We start from the raw sequence: 26,737 nt of genomic DNA on the forward strand, positions 1-26,737 counted from the left end.
TCAAGGCAATTCAAAGTGTTTTACACAAACATTACAATATAAATGCAAAAGATAACAGAATAAAGTCATTCATCTTCACTGAGGCCCAAAATAATTCATTAAAATAATCATAATTTAAAATTTAAATCAGATTTTTCAATCTTCACTTTGAGGCCAAAAAGAAAAGATTTTGGTGAACAATGTAAATACAGAAGGCTGACAGAAAAGTATTGCAAAAAGAGAATTGAATTATAAAAACCTTAATCTGACGCAGAAAATATTTTTGAATTGAATGATCTGTAGCTAAAATTTAAAATCAGATTTATTGTCAAGTGGTAATAAAATAAAAGATCGGTTCAGGGATGAAGTCTTAAAGATGTGCATTAATGTAACGCATACCGCCAGGTGTGAAGATGTTAATGTCGTACCTCAATATAGGGAGGCTCAGTGGGATAGTGCGCTGATCTTCGGACCAGGGGAGCACAAATTCAATCCCCGCTGCGGTCAGCATGTCATTGGGAAGGACACCCCATCTTCAGAGTGACACCTCTTGACTAACATATTCCATCTTTGTTGTCGTCTGACTTGTTGACCTTCTGCCTCCTGCCGGTCAGGGTCGGTACTTTAAATGTTCGATCATTTTGTCTGTGTTAGTAAATTAGTAAGTATTTAATTTAAATGTAATTAAAAACTACAATTAATTTGCTAACTCATAATGTAAACTGTATATGTATATTGTGTATTTGATACAGATACTCTCTAAATACACAGCTTTACGGTTGATGTGTGTTAGTGTGTGCAGTGCCTTGTTTATGCTGTGACAAAACAAATACCAAATTCGCTTCAATAAATTTGATCTTATCTGATTTAATTATGAAGTGTGTCTGCGAAATTGAGGAAAACATCCCCATTGAAACCCTTTAAACCACCAGATCTGATATTGGAATAAAGAACTATTTTATAGAAGAAATCATGCAACAATGACATGTCTCACTTTCTTACTAACCAGGAGAATTATGGGAAAGTATTCCTTATGCATAAAAATAAATAATGTACTAAACTATTATTATTATCGATGCATTCATTTATAACTTTAATGTTGCAGCTTGTTAGAGGTACAGCTAATTCCAAACACCACTGTACATGTATTATTCTGAAGTAACTCCAAGAGGCTGAATATGGTTTGGGGTGTCACGATGCAACACTCGCGCTCCTTATTGGCTAGCACTCCAACACATAGGCTAAGGGGCGGGGCATCTCTAAGCAGTTGACCAATCACAATTTAAAATAGAAATTTGACAGAAACCATGTTGTCTTTATTTTATTCTGATTAAACACACACATCAGTTATTTAAACATATATATTTATACATATATATATGTGTGTTTATTTATTTAGCTTTAGTTGTTACAACATTCAACATAACCTGAACGTCACATCTAAGAGCATCTAGAAAACAATTAGTGCAATTTACAGTTAAAACTTTACAGTTAAAACAAACGAAACAGCTTCTGTCTGAAAAATATACGTATCATCTATTCATAAAACGTCAGGTAGTAAAACTGAACCAAAGTTACAGCAAAATGAAAAGTCGAGATGACATCTGGAGGCACGTTAGCTCACACACGCGCGCGCGCACGCACGCACACACACACATACACACACACACACACGACAGGTGAGGCACGACGGACGCAGAGAAGCACAGGAAGTCACGTTAAAGCACATTTGTAACATTCAGCAACAGATCATAGAAAGTGGTTTCATGGCAGCGACTCGAGGCTTGTGGGAAACACGGGGCGAGGCATGTACAGACAGTGTGTCAGGACCATTGTAGGAAGAGAAGTAAATCCCAAAGTCCCCAAAATTCAAATTGTCTTTAAAAAACAAAATCAATATTCCCTGAAGTCGAAGAATTCTGAAAAACCCAAAAACAGCGACAGTAACTTTTACATTTTCTCTAAAATACACAACAATAACAAAAGCCCTGAACTTTTGGTCACCCTAAAGGTTAAAGGTTGAATTTGTGATTTTTGTCAGATTTCTTTCTCTCGTAATTTGTAATTCAATGTTTTGTTCTTGGACTTTTACCCTGAATATATTTGACTATATTTATCCTACAATGGCCGTAATACACTGTCATCAACATTAGCTCAAAAAGTGCACGAATGAAACCGTTTTTGTCTCTGATGTTTTGCTGCATCTCAAGTGTCCAAATCTGTGTCTATGAGCTTTATCTATATTATCTATATATCAGCAGACATGCAGGATATCTCAATCTGATGAATGATGCAGCAATAAAAAGAGTGTAGACTTTCTATTTGCACTGTTCGACCGTTTGTTTCCCTGACACTTTTTGGCCTTTAACGGGTTGATTATCTCTTCAGCAGGACAGAAATGTGGCAGTTTTTTTAATACAAAATCTCCACATTTAATTTAATTCAAGGTGTGTCTCTAGTTTCAGGAACTACAAAGCTTGATGTTCAGCTGCAGGATGTTGTGCTGTTTCCTGGTCTGAGGACGAGAGACTGCTGGTTGTGTTTCTGTGAACTCATAACTTTATATTCCTGCAGATCAGAGCGACTGTTTCCAGGACAGGCAGCATGAACTATTGTTTGCATGTTTTGAAGTTTCTATACTGCGTGTGAAAAAATAGATCTAACAAATACCTGCAAAAACCCACCGTATATGTATGTGCACAATTCTTCTTTTACCAGTGATATATTATTAAGTAAAAAGTTCTTAAATGTTGAAATCTCAAAAGAGGAGTCACAAAAAACAAAATGCTGCAAATTTCATTATTTTGAAGTAGATTTTTAGAGCAAGTCATTTAAACTGCTTTTGCCTATATTTGCACACATTATACAGCATTCCAAAATGCATTCCCAATATAAAATTAAATGTCCTTAAAATCTGCATCGAACATGTATTTACTGCGAGTTGATTTTCATAGAAATTAAGTTAAAATGTGTCCTGAAAAATTAAGAATAATCTGGCAAATGATGAGCAGGAATATAAAGTGTATAAAGTGAATAGTTTAAAAGGTGTGAAACCAGCAGCCATTAGTGTGAATGAAGAGGATAGGTAACACCGCTGTAAATACACAACACTGAAACACTGCAACAGCTTCTATGTGAACACACCACGCACAGCTACGAGGCTACTGAAGCGTTTCACTCCACAGGTAATGCCACAGATGACGGCTCAGATCCAGCTTCATTCAGAGCCACCATCTTTAGGTTGGTGCGAGGCTTCGAACAAAAACAGGATCCTCGAATCTCAAGTCAGACAAGAACTATAACGAACCTTCTAGCACCAAAAAAACACCAAAATAATCCAGTTAATGCAGATTTCAGGTTAAGAACACTGAATATATCGACCAAAGGACAGTGATTTAATACTGCTGCGGCTTCATGGGGAGCTTCAGTTCCCTCGTCTGTGAATCCGTGTTTCTTCTCTTAATGCAACGCTAGGAATGTGTGCGAAGTTCCTCTTTCATTAAGTCCTACTCTAAGTGTGTTTCAGTAGAAACTGGCAGCTGAAGCTCGCCTTTAAGAAGATTCCTTGTTGCAGCAAAATAAACGAAACAGCGTCTGTGCTTAAACAATCTAAATTTCTACACTATTGATTTAGAATTGCTGATCAGATATTACATAAAGGGCTTCGTTACAGCAGAAATATGATCATTATTCTGGCCTGATTTTAACTGATTCATTCTGAAGTTTTTTAATAAATTGCTCTTAAATTAAGCAGTTTTACTCTTTAAATTGCACATAAATCCTTTTAAAAGAACTACTGATGTAATCAATTAATACTTTTACTCCCTCTTGTTCAAGTAATCCTCAAAAAAGTACTTGATGAGTTGCCTTATATTATTTTTTAATGAAAAGTTAGCAATAGCCTGTATAGCTTGCTAACTAGCATACAAGCTAAAGCTCATCAAGCTAATGCAGTTTCTTGTTACTTTAGCTCGTATGTAGCTTACTTTTTACCTAGTGTGTAGTTCCCACATTGTGTTTTATAACTATAGTAAATATTTATCCTTGGTTTATTTTATTTTATCCCAGAAATGTATTGAATTTTACTTGAATTGTGTTTTGACAAGCTAGCATAGCAACCAGCTATTCAAGCTAGTAATCTCAGCTTCTTCCAGATGTTTTCTGATGCTATCTGTCATCACATCAACTCAATAGCAGTGGCACAATATCTCTGCACAGTTCTCTAATTCTTATTCTCCATTTTTGTTACAAATTAAGTATTATTTTGGCATACAAGCTAGCTAGCTGTAAACACAAACAGTCTAGTAACGGCACTTAAACGCAGTTAGTAATGTAGCTAAAATCACAATCATGGAGCTACATTCTTGTCCATACTCTTGATTTTTCTCCATAATATTTACTTTTAATTTTTATTTTGTTTCAACAAGCTAGCTAGCTACCAGCTCGCTAATGTAGCTAGTTTTCGGGGTATATTCTGGCGCTACCTGTAATCTATTTGACTCTCAGTGACACATTACGCCCCTATTTTCTTGTAGAAAGCTTTCCAGTTAACGTTGACCCGCTTAAAAGCTACTGGTAGCACTGTAATGCTAGTGGCCTTGAGTAGCTAGTTTTTTAGCAAGTTCCTGTTTCCTTTTAGCTAAATTGTCACAATTTTGTTCATTTGAAAGGCAAGCTTCTGTTCTAAACATGTACTTTAAGGATTTATGAACTGTGTCGTCCGTTACAAATAATGAAGAGCAGAGATAATTCTCTCTCAGGTTCTGAGTTGGTTCCTTAAAAACTCAGCTAATTTAGCCTCAACAAGCTAACTGCTATCTGAGAAGACAGAAAGTCAGTCAAACATCACAGCTGAAAACATCCTGTTCAGCAGTTTCTATCGTAGCAACAACACCTTATCGTAGTTAACTCATTTATTAACCGTGTATCACAAGCTCCTTTTAGCTAGCGCTGTAGTTAGCTATCAAGTCCCACTTCTGACAAAACTGTTCAGTTACGGTCGCTAACTTGGTCATTTTGATATTAATCACTTAGCAATCGTTTATGCGACACAATCAAAACACTTATAAGAGTTAAGGGCTAATATTTACTACGGCTTCTCTTCTCTTTTGCAATTCAGAAACAATCTGGTAGTTTATTTCCAGAAAAAGTCAAAATTTCATGACAAAGTTGCTATATGTTAACGCTAGTAGTTTGAATTTATCCCAAAAATAGAAATTTGATCTTGAAATGCAGATTATTTTGTACATTTCAACATAATTCCTAAAAAGACATGAAAAGTTCCTGTTCTGATTCAGTTTTTGCACAATTATGCATCTAATTTTGACTTTATTCTCAACATTTATTCAAATAATAATACATTTTTCTCTCATTGTTTACGTCCTTAAGCCTTCCCCTAATATTGCTTCATATCATAAAGGTTGCACAAAGACGCATCTGTTGTGCAAACGTATTTTATAACAAGATGATGATAATAAGAAGTCCTATCAATAGCTGGTGTTGTTGCTGAAATACAAACGGTGCTTCTCCCACAGCTCAGACCGATGTGACTTTTTCATATTTTCCAGTTCACGTTTGATTCTGCACGCTCGTTAGCTTTTACAGAGCTTCACTAAAACATGAAATTGATCTAAAACCAGCATCACTAAAGGATTTCACGCAGCAGCAGCAGCAGCAGAAAGCCAGTTCAGTCTCCCAGGAGAGATCTGTGGTCAGGATGAACGTTAGTGGTTCCAGCTTCATGAAGAAACTGCCTGTCAGTTTCTGCAGTAATAATTCATATTCTGTAATATAGCTGCACATCATTATCACAACTACATAGCAATAAACAGACTCCTACTCACTGTACATACAGTCACACCTGGACAGAGACTCCTGTTAAATACTTTGATAGATGAGTTTGTTCGCCTCTGAAGCTTATCCAAACTGAGGAATTGCCAACTATGCAGAAATACGATTTTAAATCTGTTAATAACTCTTGTGTTTTAAGTAAGAAAGTTCATTTGAGTGGCTGAATATGAGAGCCTTGTCACTGATAAGTGTTCAGTCAGCAGGATGTAGTTAAACCTTCCTGACTTCCTGAAGCCGTTTGCAGGCAGTAAATCACAGACCGAACCAAAATGGCCGCCCAGTTGCAGCAGGAAGCCTCTCAAAGGCAGGAAACTGATCTCTGTGCGGGGAAGGGTCAGTGTCCTGCGCCTCTGGAGGACGGGCTTTCAGAGCGTCCATCCTTCGAGGCAGAGGATTTCTTCTGCTTCTGTTTGGAGTTCCTCAGCATCCTGACCTGCAGACACAACAACACAGGAAGTAATAAAAAAACTACAAAACATAAACCAAACTACAAATAAATTACAGCTATTCACAAACTTGGGGAGTAATGTAATAAATGCAATGCTGTCACATGACTTCCCGTCTCCACCGCTAAGCTAAAGGAGGCTAATGTTGGGTTATAGAGGAACTACAGCACGGTCACATGACTTCATGTCTCCACCGCTAAGCTAAAGGAGGCTAATGTTGGGCTATAGAGGAACTACAGCACGGTCACATGACTTCACATCTCCACCGCTAAGCTAAAGGAGGCTAATGTTGGGCTATAAAGGAACTACAGCACGGTCACATGACTTCACATCTCCACCGCTAAGCTAAAGGAGGCTAATGTTGGGCTATAAAGGAACTACAGCACGGTCACATGACTTCACGTCTCCACCGCTAAGCTAAAGGAGGCTAATGTTGGGCAGCATGACGTTTAGTCGTCTCCTTTAGACACTTCTTAGCAACCTTTTTTATTCACAGTGGGGTATTTACTGACGTATTTTATGTCGTAGAACCAAACTTTAAAATCTCTCCAGATTGTTACTATGATAATTGGGACTACGGGTGCCATGCAGGGTCAAACCTTGGGTCCGGCTGCAGAGATGATGATGTGTCCCGGAGGCTGGATCCACGGCTCCCCGTCCACCTGCACCGGGATCGGCTTACTGACCGTCAGACGGATGTAGTACCCCTGAGCAATACGGATCCCTGAGCGCAACCCACTCTGCACCTGGCCCTGCACACACACACACACTCCTCATTTACCAAGAAATCAAGGAAAAAGTTGTAATAACTGTAGGGAATCACCCGGTCTTGTACGACCAGTCCCTGTCCCCATACAGGGACACAAACAGGAGGAACCAGGCATGGAGGGAGGTGGCAGAGTGGGTGAAACTGGTATTCGCCTGTTTGGGGAGTTTATATCCAGTGTACTTCGTTTTAACACTGAATGGACAGCTAGCAGGCGTACAGTGTATAAAGCTAGCATGGCATGTTGCATAAAATAGCGCCGTAGACATTAATGCCATAAACCTTCATCATAGAAATCCATTCTCACAATAATCGAGCTCTAGAAAGCGGGCTGTTTTGCTTTGAGTTTCCGGAGCCAGACGGGAGATTCATGTGATTGGTTGATAGTCGCGTTAGCCCCAAGCACCAGACACGCCCTCCGGCAAGCGTCAACGGAACGGAACCGTGTGAATGCTGCGTAACAATGTCATATAAATAATGACTTAAAGGAGTTTTTAAATGCATTACTTAACTTGTAGTGTATTGCAGTATTCAGTCTTTATTGTAATGGTGCTTTTACGTCAGTGTGTGTTTGTGTGTGTGTGTGTGTGTGTGTGTGTGTGTGTGTGTGTGTGTGTGTGTGTGTATGTGTGTGTGTGTGTGTGTGTGTGTGTGTGTGTGTGTGTGTATGTCTCACCATGTGCACGACCCCGGTGACCCCGACCACCTCCAGCAGCCCGTCGTCGATCCTCGGTTTCCTGTGGCGACTATCGACCTCCGACCCCCAGAGGTCAGCACCAGAACCCCAACTACACACACACACACACACACACACACACAAACGGTAAAAAATATAATAGGTAAAACAAGTGTGTGTGTGTGTGTGTGTGTGTGTGTGTGTGTGTGTGTGTGTGTGTGTGTGTGTGTGTGTGTGTGTGTGTGTGTGTCTGTTACCTGGGTATGTTGAGGAAGATGAGCCCCTCGATGTTGGGCAGCGGGATGTCCTGCGCGTCGACCTGCAGGGTCAGCTCTTTGTGCAGACTGCGGCTGCAGCTGATCTTCTGCAGGCCCGCCTTCACGTACACGCGTTTATTGTGGAACCTGGGGGGGACACATGCAGGGTTTATCTTCAGAGACATGTCCCGCTCCGTCTGAAGGACCTGAACACATTAAATAATGTTAATGATAATGAATATTAGCTTTAATAACCTGCTGGTGAATTTATCGGGCTCGTCCTCGCGGGCCTGGTGAAAGTCGAGGCTGAGCTCGGCGTCGATGCCCAGACCAAAGTAGTTGTTCATCTGCACAATCTGAGGAGAGCAGAGACAATAAACCACGTTCAAGTGAGAATCATACTTTAAATGATGCATTTAGACAGCTGCTTTTTTCTTAGAGCTAAAAGTGCTTCACATAGAAACAACAGAAATCAGATTACACAGGACTGCAGATGGAAATAAATCATTGAAAAAATCCATAAACAAGTCAACACCAAATGATGAGTACATCTTTGAATGCAACTTTTGGTTAAGAAATCAAAGCTACATTACAGTCAAATTAAAATATAGTTTAAACTATCTTGACTTCACATATTTAAAGGGATTTCTTTAAAAGATATGATAAACCATATTCCAAAATAGTCAGAAAACTCTTAGAAATTTTGTTAAATAATTGCAATTATGATTTTTGGGCAAATATGATGTGTTGTTTTTATTTTACAGTTTATCCAGTTATTTTTTATAGTATTTTTTCATTTTCTTTCTTATTTATGTAAAATTCTACTGGACTCTTATTCTTATTTGAGCTGAAGCCAGCATCAGAGGGACTGTAGTTGGATTTAAAGATGTATACCCCCCTGACCTTGGGGGGGTCCAGGAAGCCGTTGGCATCCTCGGAGACGTCCTGAGCGTCCAGCAGGATGGTCCAGCGGTCCATCTGGACCTCCTCCGCCTCGTCCACAGAAATCAGGATGTGGGCGGGGTCCTCGCCGCTGTAGCCCGGCCCCCAGCGCAGCACCCGGGCCAGGTCGTTCCCTACACACACACACACACACACACACACACACACACACACACTTGTTTTGCCTCGGCCTCCGGAGATGTTACTGAAGGTAGTAAACTCTGGAGGTGTTTCGTCCTCACCTGTCCCCAGAGGAACGATGCCGATGGGGGGTTCCCTGCAGACCAGTTTGTGCCTCACGGCCTCCAGGACCCCCAGCACCCAGCCGGTGGTCCCGTCCCCCCCGCAGACAAGCACCCGAAACCTGGGCACCTCCCTGAACGTGTGCAGGCTGCACCACAGAAGAAGAGGACGGGGTTTAATCTCACATAAACCGAGTCAGTCTCACCGAGTGCTGTGATTGACCTCGGGGTGCGCTTGTTTCGCTCACCCTGCCAGCGGGCCTCCGTTGGAGATGTCAAACACCTGGTGGGGGTTCAGGAGCTTCCGGAAGCTGTAGAGCAGGTCTCTGCCTTTCAGCCCTCCGCTCCTCGGGTTCACAAACACAAGCAGGGGACAGATGTCCGGGGAGAGACGGTTCAGCTGAGAGGAGAGGAGACAAGGAGAGGTGAGCACTTCTCTACCGTCTGCACGAGTACAGGGACATTGAAGTTAGAAAAACGAATGTGTGTCTCACCAAGATCTCTGGAATAACCAGGGAGGTCAGCGACTTGTTGTTGACGCTCGTGTCTCTCGCCAGCAAGTAGATCCGCTCGGCTTCAGAAAAACACGAGATCTGCAGCGCCACCGCGCCTGCACACACACACACACACACACACACACACACACACACACACACACACACACACCATGTACTATACTTCACAAGAGTATTTTCTCCTTGAGACACTTTCTACTTTCACTGCAGCTGCACTGAGATCGTCAACACAGGAAAATACCTGAACAAAATCCTGGATTTGAAAACAGAGATTTATTTTATTTATATCAACTTTCTTTAATAAAAACACAAACAATGAGGAAATGATGACATACATTTTAAAACCTGTTTATAGATTTAAAGTGGATTTATTACATATGTTCTTGATATCATGTACGAAAACATGTGAAAAATAATCGTGAAAATGTTTTCAAATGTGACAAAAATAATTGTGAAAAAAGTCCAAAGATGTCCTCAAATTAGTTCAAGTCTAAAAAAAATAATCAAGTTAAGTTCACCTACAGAATACAACTAATAATATGATTCCAGCCTGCGTTTACCTCCTAAGAGAAATAACATCAGTATTATAAGAATGCAAATATTTATCTGACACTGCACGAATACCAGCTTAAACACATCGTAGCCGTCCTAAAACTGATCTCAGATGCTTCACACAGTGCCTCACCTTGACTGGAATAGAAGTGACTGAGGGAGACCAGGTGACCTGCAGACAGAGACAGAATGAAACCCAAGAAGAAGAAGACAGGAAGTGGAGTCTTCATTAACAGATTCACAACGAACAGACACAAACCAACAGGGTAGAGGCTAAAGAAGACCACCAAGAGACACACAACAAATGTAAAGAGACACACAATGAGAACAAACTATACTAAATCACCAAAACGAGACATTTAATAACTCCAAAGGGACCTGAAACACTACGGAGAACACAAAAAGAGACACATTGTGTGTGTGTGTGTGTGTGTGTGTGTGTGTGTGTGTGTGTGTGTGTGTGTGTGTGTGTGTGTGTCTCACTCTTGGCAGTCAGCTGCTCCTGGATCAGCGCCTCGTACTCCTCTCGGCTCAGCAGGGGGTCCAGGCCCCCGATCAGCAGACTCACCTGCACCCCTCCCTTCCTGTTCGCCACCACCAAGAACCGGGTCTGGTTCATCTGCCGCAAAGACACCTGGGAAATAAAATCATTCATCAATCCATTAGTCAATCAATCAATCTCGTTAATATCACCTCGGTCACATTTCATGAGCAGGTGGACCGTTTGGCTCAAATCAAAAGAACAATTATGAGTTATTTGGATGAATTAAAACAAAGGACTCGTTGCGTAATCTTGATTTGATTTGATTTTAGATTATTGTTATTTAAAATACACTGTGTGTTCTTTAACGAGCTCTCACCTTCCTGATCTCCTGCAGCTTCTCCAGAATATTCTCCTGAGGCGACAGAGTCTGTCTCTGAACTGCAGGACAGACGAGGAGACGTCGTTAAAAAATATAATAATAATAAATGTGTATTCATTTATTAAAATGTACAAAAAACTGACATTCATTTGACGGTAGGAAAAATAAACACAATAATAGAACATTTATTTAAAAAACTCCAACGTTAGAAGGAAATAAAAACCTCACCCTGCTTACTGCTCATGTAGACCTCCATCAGACTGAAGCTGGACACATCCTCGTCCTGACACACACACACACACACACACACACACACACACACACACACACACACACACACACACACACACACACACACACACACACACACACACACACACACACACACACACACACACACACACACACACACACACACACACACATGATGACCATACTAAATGTAAACAGATCAGAGACTGAAATGAGTTCTAATTTAAAGTCACCTTTCTGTCCAGCAGACGGAGGACCTCTGAGAGAACCGTCTCTGCTGTGCTGTCTTTAGAGACGGACACCGAGGCAAAGGACCTGAGACACAGCACGGAAAACCATTAAAGGACTGGGAGAACACCAGCAGGCAAAACCATTAAACTGGAAAATAACAAAATGTTTCAAACTGGGTAATGACAAAAGTTGAACCATTTGAAGACTGGGAATTCACTATGAGCTGAAACGTTAACCAACTGGGAGAAGACTGTCCGGTTTGATCATCAAAAACCATGAGAAAACTGGGAAAATACCAGCAGGTAAAACCATTATCGAACTGGGAGAATACCATTTCATTCAACCATTAATAAAAACATTTAAAAACTGGGAAAATAAACCAGTGTATAATCCTATTAATAAACCGGGGTAATCCCAGTATGTTAACCAATGCATACTGGGAAATATATGTGCATTTAGCAACATCGAACTGGGAGAACACCAGTACATTATGAACGTGTTCTAGGAGTGTGAGCAGCCGTCTCTCACCTGTTCCAGCCGGCAAACACCTTGATGACCTCGGGATCCCGCGGTCGGAGCCTCAGCAGCCAGGCGTCCCCCTCCCTCGGGGGGGTCCGGTTGTCGGGGCCCATCTCCCTCGGGGGGGTCCGGTTGTCGGGGCCCCTCTCCTTCGGGGGGGTCTGGTTGGCGGGGCCCCCGTTACGATTGAGGATGTCATCACTATGGAGACGCTGCACGGTGCCGACCTCCTGCAGCTCAAAGTCCTGAGGATCACCGGGGAGGAAGAAGGAGCGCAACGCCGCCTCCTGCAGGACAACACACGTCACATAAATACAGTAATAACAATAACAACAACAATAATAACAACAACAATAACAATAACAACAATAATAACAACAATAATAATAATAACAATAATAACAACAATAATAATAACAACAATAACAATAATAATAATAACAACAATAATAACAACAATAATAATAATAATAACAACAATAATAATAACAATAATAATAATAACAACAACAATAATAACAATAATAATAACAACAACAATAATAATAACAACAACAATAATAACAACAACAATAATAATAATAACAATAATAACAACAACAATAATAATAATAATAATAACAATAATAACAACAACAATAACAACAATAATAATAATAACAACAACAATAACAATAATAATAATAACAATAATAATAATAATAACAACAACAATAATAATAATAACAATAATAATAACAACAACAATAATAATAATAACAATAATAACAACAACAATAATAATAATAATAATAACAATAATAACAACAACAATAACAACAATAATAATAATAACAACAACAATAACAATAATAATAACAATAATAACAACAACAATAACAATAATAATAATAATAACAACAACAATAATAATAATAACAATAATAATAATAACAACAATAACAACAACAATAATAATAATAATAACAACAATAATAATAATAATAATAACAATAATAACAACAACAATAACAACAATAATAATAATAACAACAACAATAATAATAACAATAATAATAATAACAACAATAACAACAACAATAATAATAATAACAATAATAACAACAACAATAACAACAATAATAATAATAACAACAACAATAATAATAATAACAATAATAATAATAACAACAATAACAACAACAATAATAATAATAATAACAACAATAATAACAACAACAATAATAATAATAACAACAATAACAACAATAATAATAACAACAATAACAATAATAATAATAATAACAATAAAACATATAATGATATTAAAATGGGAAAAATAAATAATAATTTGTATTATTATTTTATTACTAAAATTGTAATAAAATATTCAATTTTTGCTCTTTTTTTATTGGAATAAATTAATACATTTCCCCAATTTCTTCCACCCTGAAAACATCAACATTACAATGCTGTACATTTACTTTAATTAGTTATAGTATAACTTGAATTAGTAGTAGAGGTTGTAGTTGTAGTAGTAGCAGTAGTAGCAGTAGTAGTAGCAGTAGTAGTAGTAGTAGCAGTAGTAGCAGTAGCAGTAGTAGTAGTAGCAGTAGCAGTAGCAGTAGCAGTAGTAGTAGCAGTAGTAGCAGTAGCAGTAGTAGCAGTAGCAGTAGCAGTAGCAGTAGCAGTAGCAGTAGCAGTAGCAGTAGCAGTAGCAGTAGCAGTAGCAGTAGCAGTAGCAGTAGCAGTAGCAGTAGTAGCAGTAGCAGTAGTAGCAGTAGCAGTAGCAGTAGCAGTAGCAGTAGCAGTAGTAGCAGTAGCAGTAGTAGCAGTAGCAGTAGCAGTAGCAGTAGCAGTAGCAGTAGAGGAATGCAGTAGTATTGTGTGTGAAGTGTAAACAGGAAGTCCTCACCACCACTTCCTCGTTCCTCGTGGCTCTGCTGATGGAGACCAACCGGAAGAATCCGCGCTTCACTGCATCGTCACCGTCACACACCTTAATCACCTGCTTACCTGGAACACACACACACCATCCCATTTCAAAATAAAAGTCTGTGAGTTTGTAATACAAACCCTGCAGTGTTTATTCAGAAAATAACGTATTCTACTTTGGTCTGAAACTGCTGCACTATAGTTCCTTTGGATCAGTAAAGATGTATTATCTCCTTTCATTTGGTGAATTCATGGAAGTACAGCCTCTATATATGCCGTCACTGCACTTCGTGGATCAACACTTGAGTTTGTAAAAAAGGATTCAGATACCGGTCTCTGCAGCTGCAGGCGGAGCCTCCTTAGACGCTGCAGCAGACGGATCCAGATCATCTGAGGTATCTGAGAGAAACATGGAGAGACACATTAAGACACAGACACTAAACTGTGCACCCACCATCTCCAGCAGCTGGAGGACTGAAGGGATCCGGGACACTTTGTTTATTCATTTCACATAAAAAAAGTACTCAAATCCAAGGAAGAGGAGTATCCTATTGTTCATGTTCAATGTAGTAATGCTTAATTCTTTTGAAGTCGCTGAAGTGACCTTTGTGACCCCCTCCTCTCTGAAATGGAAGAAAACTTGCAGGGATTTTAGTTTTTCTCTCTAGACACAAAATAGTTTGTTCATAAACACGTCCTCATTATTCAGAGGCAGAACATTCCAGGAAAAGAGTGTCTGTTCTCACACTGCATCACAGAGGATGTGGTCGTGTGTGTGTGTGTGTGTGTGTGTACCCTGCTCAGGGCTCTCTGTGATGCGGTGCAGGTGCAACTTCCTGAAGTTCCTGGAGTCAAGGCGGACGCAGGCGGGCGGCAGCAGCATGCAGCGCAGACGACCCAGAGTGCACTCTGCTGGCACGCTGAGGTAACACGCCACGTGAGTCTACACACACACACACACACACACACACACACACACACACACACACACACACACACACACACACACACACACACACACACACACACACACACACACACACACACACACACACACACACACACACACACACACACACACACACACACACACACACACACACACACACACACACACACACACACCTTACACTTAGGAGTGCTTGTGTTAAATGTCTAGAGCTTTTATTGTGAAAGGTAAGCAGGAAGTGAAGGGCTCACCGTGATGCCGCACCACTCACACCTCGTCCCAGTCATCACGTCCGACGAGCCGCAGGAGCGCCGACACACGTCGCAGCGCGCCGCCGACGAGAGGTTCCCCTCTCTCCAGTGGTGGTGGAACGTATCCTGCAGCCGCACAGAAAGTAGATCCGGTCAGAAGTCATTACAGGACTTAAAGGAACACCAGGTAACAAGGTCTGCCCGTACGAAGGATCTACACTGGTGTTCAGAGGCGTGACATTAACAGAGTGAGGGGAAAAATAAAGAATACAACATTTATTTTAAAGAACACAAAAATATTTTTAAAGAATAAAAAAGAAAAGAATAAAAACATATTTAAAAATAATAATAATAATAAAGAAAAGTAAAGACCACTTTTTTTAGGAATACTAAATAAAATTAAAAGAAAATAAAATATATTTTAAAAACTCCTAAAAACAATAACTGCAAATGTAAAGTAAGAACAATTAAAGCAGAAGGAGATTTAAAATGTGGAAAGTATTATAACATTTGTGTAACGTTGACAGGATTAGTGACAAAATACATAAATGAAATGGGAGTGCTGCAAAAACATCAAAACCAAACACTCTGTGAAGGTAAACAATTCAACCATAAAGACAGGGTATGATATCAGTTCATCAAATATTAATTATGGTAAAAATCGCCTTCTTTCTCGATGTAAATGACATAAAAACGTGCCTAATTTAAGATATAATTCATTCATAATGAGTTAAATAAATGAGTGCTTTGTTTCATGTTATATCAAAGTAGTTGAAGTGCAGCACGGTTTAGAAGAAAGTGTGTGTTCGGTTTGCCAGTGCGTCGTGACTGTGAGTTTCTGTGGTTTGGTGCCTCGGAACCAAGGTTTGTTCGTTGTGTGTTGGTACTGCCTTTTATGTGACGTACTGTGAAGCACAACGTGGGCAGACGTCGTTATCAACGCTGCATGTATGCATGCACGTACGCACGCATGTATGTATGCACACACACATGTATGCATGCATACATGTGTGTGTGCGTGCGCATCAAAGATATTCCCTGTAATATAAAATCAAGAGGATCAGAGAGATGTTTCCTCCTGTTGGTTTGATCAAAACTACACCTAGCAGCTGACACACACACACACACACACACACACACACACACACACACACACACACACACACACACACACACACACACACACACACACACACACACACACACACACACACACACACACACACACACACACACACACACACACACACACACACACACACACACACACACACACACACACACTTGTTGTTAACCAGCACTGTTCCCCGCTGGTGGAGTTTATGGTTCTAAGGTGCCGTCCTTTTTACCTGCCGAGGGAGTTTTCCGCCATTCTACTGTGGCGGTTTATATCCCTCCGAGCCCCAACAACAAGGACAGAAAGGAGGCACTCAGTGAACTTTACAAAGCCATCAGTGACCAACAGACAGCACACCCAGACGGCCTTCTCATCGCAGCTGGAGACTTCAACCACGCTAACTTAAAAACTGTTCTGCCTAAAATATACCAGCATGTTGATTTTCCAACCAGGTCTACACGACCATCAAGGGAGCATACAAGGCGTCCCCCCTCCCCCACATCGGCCTCTCTGACCACCTCACTGTCCTGCTGAAACCGGCCTACAGAGCAAGGGTAAAGGTTGCCAAACCGGTTTCAAAACAGGTACGGGTGTGGACAGAGGACAGTACTGCTGCACTTCAAGACTGCTTTGATACAGCAGACTGGGACATGTTCAAGCAGGCAGCAACTTACAACCATCCCATTAACACACAAGAACACACAGAGACAGTCACAGGCTACATCACCAAGTGCATTGATGATGTAACCACCACCAGAGCCACCACCATCCGAGCCAACCAGAAGCCATGGCTGACAGGAGGTCCGCATGCTGCTCAAGGCCCGCGACACCGCCTTCAGAGCTGGAGACCCAGCTGGGCTGAGAGCAGCCAGGGCCGACCTGTGCCGTGGCATCAGGAAAGCTAAACGTCTGTACACCAGGAAAATCACAGGACATTTCAAAGACAGCAGGGACTCACTGAGCCTGTGGCAGGTATTAGGACCATAACGGACTACAAACTACCACCGCAGACCTGTGACAGTCACACCTCCCTGCTCAACAACCTCAACTGCGCAGAAAACCACCCCCCCCCGCCGACGACCAGACTATGTGTCTGTCCCCAGCCGGTGTGAGGAGCACACTGCTGAGGATTAATACCTGCAAGGCTGTGGGACCTCACAACATTCTTGGTCAAGTGCTGAGGGACTGCGCAGAGGAGCTCACGGATGTCCTCACAGACATCTTTAACACCTCCCTGAGCCAGGCTGTTGTTCCCACGTGCTTCAAGGAAACCACCATCATTCCTGTGCCGAAGAAGTCATCTCCAGCCTGCTTCAACAACTACCGCCCCATCGCACTGACCTCGACCATCATGAAGTGCTTCGAAAGACTGGTCATGAAGCAGATCAAATCCACTCTTCCTCCCTCCCTGGACACGTTTCAGTTTGCCTACCGAGCCAAACGGTCCACAGAGGATGCAATCACCTCCGCTCTACACCCAGCCCTCACACACCTGGACACTAAGAACTCCTACGTCAGAATGCTATTCATAGACTTCAGCTCAGCATTCAACACCATCATCCCCCAGCAGCTTGTGCGTAAACCTACAGACCTGGGCCTCAGCCCCTCTCTCTGCAACTGGTTGCTGGACTTCCTCACAGAGAGACCACAAGCTGTCCGGGTCATCAACAACACATCGAACACACTAACACTGAGCACGGGGGCCCCCCAAGGCTATTTGCTCAGCCCCCTTCTCTTCACCCTGCTGACCCATGACTGCAAACCCAGCTACAGCTCCAACCACATCGTGAAGGTCGCTGACGACACCACCGTGGTGGGTCTCATCAGCCACAACGATGAGACTAACTACAGGAAGGAAGTGAAGCAGCTGGCCCGTTGGTGCCAAGATAACAACCTCTTCCTCGATGTGGGGAAAACAAAGGAGATTGTTGTTGACTTCAGGAGAACCCACTCCCAACCCCCCTCCCTCTGAACATCAATGGTGCTGCTGTGGAGCAGGTGAGCAGCACCAAATTCCTGGGTGTGACCATCACAGACGAGCTCACCTGGAACAACAACACCACTGCACTGGCAAAGAAGGCCCAGCAGCGCCTCTACTTCATCAGGAAGTTCAAGCGAGCAGGAGCCCCCCCCCCCCCGTCATGCTCTCATTCTACCGAGGCGCCACTGAGAGCATCCTCAGCAGCTGCATCACGCTGTGGTTTGGAAGCTGCACCGCCTCCAACCGCAGGAACCTGCAGCGCATCGTGAACTCTGCCCAGAGGATCATCGGGGTCTCACTCCCTACACTACAGGACATCTACAGCACCCGCCTCACCCCACCCACCCCTCCAACAGCCTCTTCAGCCTCCCGCCTTCAGGGAGAAGGTTCCACAGCCTCCGCTCGAGCTCCACCAGGCTGAGGAACAGCTTCTTCCACCAGGCGGTCAGGATGCTGAACTCTCTCTCTCCTCCCTCCCTCCGTACCTCTCTCCTCTCTCCCCCTCTCTCCGTCCCTCCCGCTCTCTCCCCGTCTCTCATCTCCCTCTCCCCCCGCTCCCATCTCTCCCCTGACCTCTCCGCCCTCCGTCCCACCCACCTTTCCCCACAGCCTCAATGGAACTGTACCAGGACATGAATCCCCCTCCCTCACACACCCGTCCCTCATCCAGCACCAGTCACCTTCTATTCTCCGCTGCTACTGAAAATGTACTTTTGCACTAAAGATCTACCTGCACCACGTCACACTGTGTTGATGGTGTCCAACATATGTATATGTTACTTAGTTTTTGTTTTGTATACCCCTTTTTACCCCCCCCCCCCCCCTTTTTACCACCCCCTTTTTTTCTAAGCTCTTCTCTTTTTATGTTTTATGTTCTTTTATATTTGCACTGTGGGACTGCCAGTTCAATGTTCTGTATGTATAACACAGGTGGAGACTTTGACAATAAAGTGGACTTTGACACAAAAACACACACACACACACACACACACACACACACACACACACACACACACACACACACACACACACACACACACACACACACACACACACACACACAACTTCCTCATCTCCTTGAACTCTGACTGCTGTATAAGTACTGCGCAAAGGATTGTGGGTCAGAATAAGGAAAGCGTGCTGGTGTTTTTATGAATACTACGTTAGTGTGGGCCTCGTGACGCAGGGACAGTTAGATCCTGTGGGAGGTGCATCATTGAGCCGGTACGTGATCTCTCCTCACCTGCTGCAGAGTGCCGTCCGCCTGAGAGCTGCGGCAGTCTGCACAGCTGAAGAGCGCACAGTCAGCGTGCACGTGCAGCTCACACACTGCAACACACACGAGACCATTTGGAAAATGAAACCATGACAAAGCATTTTAAAACAGAGCAATACATATCATTTTTCAATCAATCTGACTTTAATTATGTTAAAAGTACTTCACATGCTGGGTGAACTGGTTTTACTGGTGCTGCCGGAGGTCTCACCTTCGCAGCGTAGCGCCGTGCTTCCCTCCGTCTGTTTCCTGCAGACGCAGCAGAAACGCTTCTTCTGACCCGCCGGGCCGAAGCAGTGAGAGACCGGGACCTGCAGGGGGCGGAGGAGAGACTACTGAAGCTCATGCTAGCACAACGCTAATGCTAACGCAATGCAAGATAATGTAAGCACAACTGAAAGGAACACACACCAACACAACGCGAGGTAACACAGCAGGAGACAATACCTGACGATAGATTCGCACTATGTCGGGTGCGTTTGTTTTACTCACCCGCACCAGAGACGGGGTCATGCAGGAACAGACTGAGCGCATCGTCTTCAGACACTTCTCATGACACATGAAGTTACACACTGAGGAGAGAGAGAGGAAACACTGTGAACATCAGCAGGAGAGGACTCTTTAATTGTCCAGCAGTGGCTCAGTCAGTAGGGGCTTGGACTGGGAATCGTAGGGTCGCCGGTTCAAGTCCCCGAACAGACTTGAAAAATGGAAAGTGGACTGCTACTTGGAGAGGTCCCAGTTCACCTCCTAGGCCCTGCTGTGGTGCCCTTGAGCAAGGCACCGGACACCTCCAATCCCCCCCCTCCCCATTGCTCCCCGGGCGCTGCACGATAGCTGCCCACTGCTCCTAGTACTAGGATGGGTTAAATGCAGAGGACTAATTTCACTGCGTGTGCTCTGCTGTGTGCATGTATGTGACTAATAAAGAGGGTTTCATCCTCCGATTCTATCTATCTATCTTAAAGTAGAGACTCTACATACTGATATACACCTGAACATCAGCAGGAGAGGACTCTTTAAAGTAGAGACTCTACATACTGATATACACCTGAACATCAGCAGGAGAGGACTCTTTAAAGTAGAGACTCTACATACTGATATACACCTGAACATCAGCAGGAGAGGACTCTTTAAAGTAGAGACTCTACATACTGATATACACCTGAACATCAGCAGGAGAGGACTCTTTAAAGTAGAGACTCTACATACTGATATACACCTGAACATCAGCAGGAGAGGACTCTTTAAAGTAGAGACACTACATACTGATATACACCTGAACATCAGCAGGAGAGGACTCTTTAAAGTAGAGACTCTACATACTGATATACACCTGAACATCAGCAGGAGAGGACTCTTTAAAGTAGAGACACTACATACTGATATACACCTGAACATCAGCAGGAGAGGACTCTTTAAAGTAGAGACACTACATACTGATATACACCTGAACATCAGCAGGAGGGACTCTTTAAAGTAGAGACTCTACATACTGATATACACCTGAACATCAGCAGGAGAGGACTCTTTAAAGTAGAGACTCTACATACTGATATACACCTGAACATCAGCAGGAGAGGACTCTTTAAAGTAGAGACTCTACATACTGATATACACCTGAACATCAGCAGGAGAGGACTCTTTAAAGTAGAGACGCTACATACTGATATACACCTGAACATCAGCAGGAGAGGACTCTTTAAAGTAGAGACACTACATACTGATATACACCTGAACATCAGCAGGAGAGGACTCTTTAAAGTAGAGACACTACATACTGATATACACCTGAACATCAGCAGGAGAGGACTCTTTAAAGTAGAGACACTACATACTGATATACACCTGAACATCAGCAGGAGAGGACTCTTTAAAGTAGAGACTCTACATACTGATATACACCTGAACATCAGCAGGAGAGGACTCTTTAAAGTAGAGACACTACATACTGATATACACCTGAACATCAGCAGGAGAGGACTCTTTAAAGTAGAGACTCTACATACTGATATACACCTGAACATCAGCAGGAGAGGACTCTTTAAAGTAGAGACTCTACATACTGATATACACCTGAACATCAGCAGTAGAGGACTCTTTAAAGTAGAGACAGACGTTATATAAGCGGAAAGCGCCGGTAGCCCTTATGTAAAGGTCTTTATCTGCGGGTCAAAGGGAGCGCACCTCAAAGGGCGTAATAATCCGTCATTCTGCAGAAAATCTGTGCAGCGTGAGGACAGAAGACAGAGGACAGAGGTCAGAGGACAGAGGACAGAGGGGGGGCTGTGACGCTCGTTCATAATGTCATTCAGGATTTAATTTCTGTTAGACGGCTTTCCCCTCGGTCAGGCTCACTTTTAGTCTGATTGGTGCTTAAATGTTGTTGTGTTCCCTTCAAAACAGTGAAAGTAATACCTAGAGGAGCGATCTTCTGGAGGTATAGAATAGAAAGACATAAACGACATCAAACAGACATCTCCCTGTGTTGGAACTTTTTTAAATTGTACACTTAAATAATTTGTGTTGATTTCTTTTAATCCCTACCTAAGATTTCACCTGTGGAATCAAGAATCAGTTCATTACAGAATAATTCAATGGTAATAATTAAGGAATGATGATGATGATGATGATGATGATGATGATGATGATGCCAGACACACATGCAACTCCTGTTGCCATGCCAACCCAGAGGAAGTAAATCACGACTTGACTGCAACGTGGAGGACCAGTCAGTGTTACTGGGCAGAGTGGAGAGAGAGAGTTTGTGTATGTGTGTGTGTGTGTGTGTGTGTGTGTGTGTGTGTGTGTGTGTGTGTGTGTGTGTGTGTGTGTGTGTGTGTGTGCGTGTGCATGTGCATGTTCTGCTTGTTGAATACATGCAGAACATGCCTTCTTTGAAGCAAAATTAAGTAAAGAGGTGTAAAGGAAAGGCCTTTAAAGAGTCCTCTCCTGCTGATGTTCAGGTGTATATCAGTATGTAGTGTCTCTACTTTAAAGAGTCCTCTCCTGCTGATGTTCAGGTGTATATCAGTATGTAGAGTCTCTACTTTAAAGAGTCCTCTCCTGCTGATGTTCAGGTGTATATCAGTATGTAGAGTCTCTACTTTAAAGAGTCCTCTCCTGCTGATGTTCAGGTGTATATCAGTATGTAGAGTCTCTACTTTAAAGAGTCCTCTCCTGCTGATGTTCAGGTGTATATCAGTATGTAGTGTCTCTACTTTAAAGAGTCCTCTCCTGCTGATGTTCAGGTGTATATCAGTATGTAGTGTCTCTACTTTAAAGAGTCCTCTCCTGCTGATGTTCAGGTGTATATCAGTATGTAGAGTCTCTACTTTAAAGAGTCCTCTCCTGCTGATGTTCAGGTGTATATCAGTATGTAGAGTCTCTACTTTAAAGAGTCCTCTCCTGCTGATGTTCAGGTGTATATCAGTATGTAGAGTCTCTACTTTAAAGAGTCCTCTCCTGCTGATGTTCAGGTGTATATCAGTATGTAGTGTCTCTACTTTAAAGAGTCCTCTCCTGCTGATGTTCAGGTGTATATCAGTATGTAGTGTCTCTACTTTAAAGAGTCCTCTCCTGCTGATGTTCAGGTGTATATCAGTATGTAGAGTCTCTACTTTAAAGAGTCCTCTCCTGCTGATGTTCAGGTGTATATCAGTATGTAGAGTCTCTACTTTAAAGAGTCCTCTCCTGCTGATGTTCAGGTGTATATCAGTATGTAGAGTCTCTACTTTAAAGAGTCCTCTCCTGCTGATGTTCAGGTGTATATCAGTATGTAGTGTCTCTACTTTAAAGAGTCCTCTCCTGCTGATGTTCAGGTGTATATCAGTATGTAGTGTCTCTACTTTAAAGAGTCCTCTCCTGCTGATGTTCAGGTGTATATCAGTATGTAGTGTCTCTACTTTAAAGAGTCCTCTCCTGCTGATGTTCAGGTGTATATCAGTATGTAGTGTCTCTACTTTAAAGAGTCCTGTCCTGCTGATGTTCAGGTGTATATCAGTATGTAGAGTCTCTACTTTAAAGAGTCCTCTCCTGCTGATGTTCAGGTGTATATCAGTATGTAGTGTCTCTACTTTAAAGAGTCCTCTCCTGCTGATGTTCAGGTGTATATCAGTATGTAGTGTCTCTACTTTAAAGAGTCCTCTCCTGCTGATGGTCAGGTGTATATCAGTATGTAGAGTCTCTACTTTAAAGAGTCCCGGGTTTGTTGTTATTTGCAGTAGGTCATTTGTTCCCTTGATATATTTCTAAAAGTCATGAATGCTTAAGATCCATCAAAGCTCTTTATTCTGCATAATTAACCGTTTTAACTAACACTGCAAACATTGTTCATATGCATGTATACGTGGATGAACAAGTATTACAGTTGTTGTTGCTGTTGTTGTTGTTGTTGTTGTTGTTGTTGTTGTTGTTGTTGTTGTTGTACTGGACTTTTATGTCACTTATTTACTTATTACTAATATATCTTCCTGTAATTGCTCTATTTGCTTTGGTGTATCCAGCATAAAAGTATCTCTCTGGATTAAAGAGTGTTATGTTTTACTGCTTCATTCATTAAATGCAATTTATACAAACCGCTCTTCAGTCATCAGCAAACCCTTCTTGTTCTGGGGTCACCTGCAGCTGGATGTGCACTTCCGCAGAAGTGCCTGACTTTTTACTGTCAATAATTCATATAAATAATACCCTTCATGCCTTACCTTCACACAGGAAGCCGACCAGCCCCCAGATGAAGTCGCTGCAGCTGTGGCAGAAGGTAGGCTTGGTGAGGGTGACTTTCCGGAGGCAGTGGCCTCCAGGAGCTGGGATCTGGTACTTGCTCCGGGGAACAGGGGACTGCTGAGCCCGCTTCTTCCCGGCCAGAGGGCTCGATGTCCGGCTGTCTGTGGCCTCAGGGTCCGCCGGTCTGCAGTCCGCCATAGCCTCCTCAACACACCGACACAAGTGCAACAACACGGGGTGTGTCTTAGCTTAAAGTGGAGCAGAAAACTCCTGGAGCTCTAAAAAGAATATATTCCACCCCCAGCGGCGAGACATCCCACCCGGCGACAGGGCTCCTTTCTCGGCGTTAGTCCTGGAGCTCACCCCGGTCGTCAAAAGCTATTTATCCAGTTCCAGAAATACAGAGTCGGCTTGTCACGACTTTGTGATCTGGTGTGCAACGGGATTAAATTTCTAGAAGAGCCACCCGGCTTGGAGACAGCGGTACCACCCAGTGGTTCTACCCGGCGGAGAGGGCGCTAAAGTCGGTGTGTTTATCAGACCCGTGTGCCTCTCTGGTTCTCAAAATATAAAACTGCTGAAATATTAATCGTGCATCCACCTTTTTAAAACACAGCATTCCAGGAAGGCAGTGCTAGCCTGCTCAGTTTACGAGCCTAATTTTAGTCTTCTTACGGTGGAGATATATCCCTCCACGCCGTGAATAGAGCCCCTAAACCCGGGGACAGAGCTCCGTGATCGCCGTGGTTCCGGAAGCCGAATGCATAAAAGAAGAAAAATATCGACCCAGTGGAGCTGGATGCAGGGTGAAGTCTCTTCTGTGTTCAGTCAAAGCTCGCAGCCATGCAGCCCTGCATGTCCGGATCCGGAAAAAGAGGTACCGGAGGCCGGGGAAGAAGCCGCGATCGCTGCTGCGAGGCTGGAAGATAAACGTTATTCAACAAGTGTGAAGAGGGGGGCTTTCATTTTGGGGTGTCTTCTTTCTCTTCTTCTTCCTCCTCTGCTTCTCCTTCCGCGTCAGTCTCCAACACTGATTTACTCCTCCCTCCTTCATCCCCTCTCTTCGCCTCCTCGTCTCCTTTCCTTGTTCCCTTCATCCCTTCCATTTCCTTTCCTCAGTCATTCAGGAGCTTCTGAATCTCATCCTAAATTAATGATTTCTAAAAATACTTATGTTAATTCTGTCGTACTTCCTTCCTCTTCCTGTTTCTTGCCTCCCTCTGTGTTCACACACTTCCTTCCTCTGCATCACAGTGTTCTGCAAATCATATTTTTAAAAGTAAATGCTAAATGTTTCGTGTTTCTTTACACAAAGTGACGTTTGTGTAAAGAAAGTATTTATTTGTACATTTAAAGCAGACAAATAACCCCGTTTCAGTGCATAACATCATACTTAACTATTACGCCAACAACATGTCCAAAAGTGGATATCTTTTGTAGATTATAGATTGTAGTAGCCATAATGACCTGAGATGTGTGTGAGCTCAGCTAATAAATACATTTCTACAACTTCAGTATCTACATTAATTGATATGTTAATTAAGACTGATATGTGTAATTATTGTTGAGGTTTAGAGGCACAAATGCAAATACTGACCCTTAAATCCTTTTATTTCTGTCTGTTTTTGGACCCTGAGGGTTGAGATTATTCCATCTCTAACCCTGTTGCTATCATTTTAAAATACTTACATTGAGAGAATTGTTCTGGATATTTGAAGGAACAGCTGCTGAGGCTATAAGGAAACACAAACTGCATGAATTGTGCAATAAGATGAAAAGGGTTAACATATTTATCATATGAGTTCAGTTGTGCAGGACCCCAAAACTGACATAAATACATGTAAAATAGATAAAGCAATAAAGAAGTAACAGGATATGGAAGCCTAGAGGGGACATTTGAAGTAAACTATAATGTAAACGTGCACATTTCCAGATATGTAAAAGTTATTTTGGTAAAACTTAAAGTGCAATGAAGAAGTTGGACACTGTTCACCATCAAGCTTTACTGCTTCTAAAAAATGCCATTTCACCAGGACACCTTCCTCCTCCTTATAACCGGTGCAGGTTATTCATAGACACCTTATCACTGAGTCACTCAAAGGGCTTTGCACAGAAACACATACAGATAGAAGTGCAAACTAATTTAAGTACTTTAAATCCAAATAAACCTTTCAATCTGTAACACCGTAAAAGGCCTGATATTATTCTGCAGCTGCTGACATCAAAGTTTACAGCAAAACTATGTTTGAAAAAGCTTTAACATGAATTTGAATAATGACCAGAAGGAACTGAAAATAGGGAACAATACGAAGCGCGAGTAACATTTGAAAGATGTAGAAAAAAGTCACCTTAAAGCAACAGATTATTGCTCAGCTTCAGAATGCATACGGATATTACTCCAACATCTGGTGAAACACAGTGGTGGAAAGTAACT

General features: G+C 42.3%; 1 protein-coding gene across 1 annotated transcript; it reads right to left on the reverse strand.

Annotated features, from left to right (window-relative positions):
• Window positions 1–1,269: 1,269 nt before the first annotated feature.
• On the reverse strand, window positions 1,270–25,459 carry LOC134859662 (diacylglycerol kinase theta-like). The gene is made up of 23 exons (XM_063876291.1): window positions 24,282–25,459; window positions 20,071–20,150; window positions 19,790–19,889; window positions 19,546–19,631; window positions 15,205–15,330; window positions 14,800–14,947; window positions 14,335–14,403; window positions 13,985–14,085; window positions 12,100–12,377; window positions 11,574–11,655; window positions 11,317–11,371; window positions 11,086–11,147; window positions 10,709–10,859; window positions 10,359–10,397; window positions 9,653–9,768; window positions 9,407–9,558; window positions 9,159–9,307; window positions 8,878–9,050; window positions 8,230–8,330; window positions 7,975–8,121; window positions 7,718–7,829; window positions 6,875–7,027; window positions 1,270–6,262 (listed from the first exon to the last, which is right to left on the reverse strand). Exons 1-23 carry the CDS (start codon window positions 24,499–24,501, stop codon window positions 6,164–6,166), a joined length of 2,799 nt encoding a protein of 932 aa, XP_063732361.1. The 5' UTR covers window positions 24,502–25,459; the 3' UTR covers window positions 1,270–6,163.
• Window positions 25,460–26,737: the final 1,278 nt, after the last annotated feature.

Source organism: Eleginops maclovinus, chromosome 23, assembly GCF_036324505.1.
Source record: "Eleginops maclovinus isolate JMC-PN-2008 ecotype Puerto Natales chromosome 23, JC_Emac_rtc_rv5, whole genome shotgun sequence".
NCBI classification, from domain to species: Eukaryota; Metazoa; Chordata; class Actinopteri; order Perciformes; family Eleginopidae; genus Eleginops; species Eleginops maclovinus.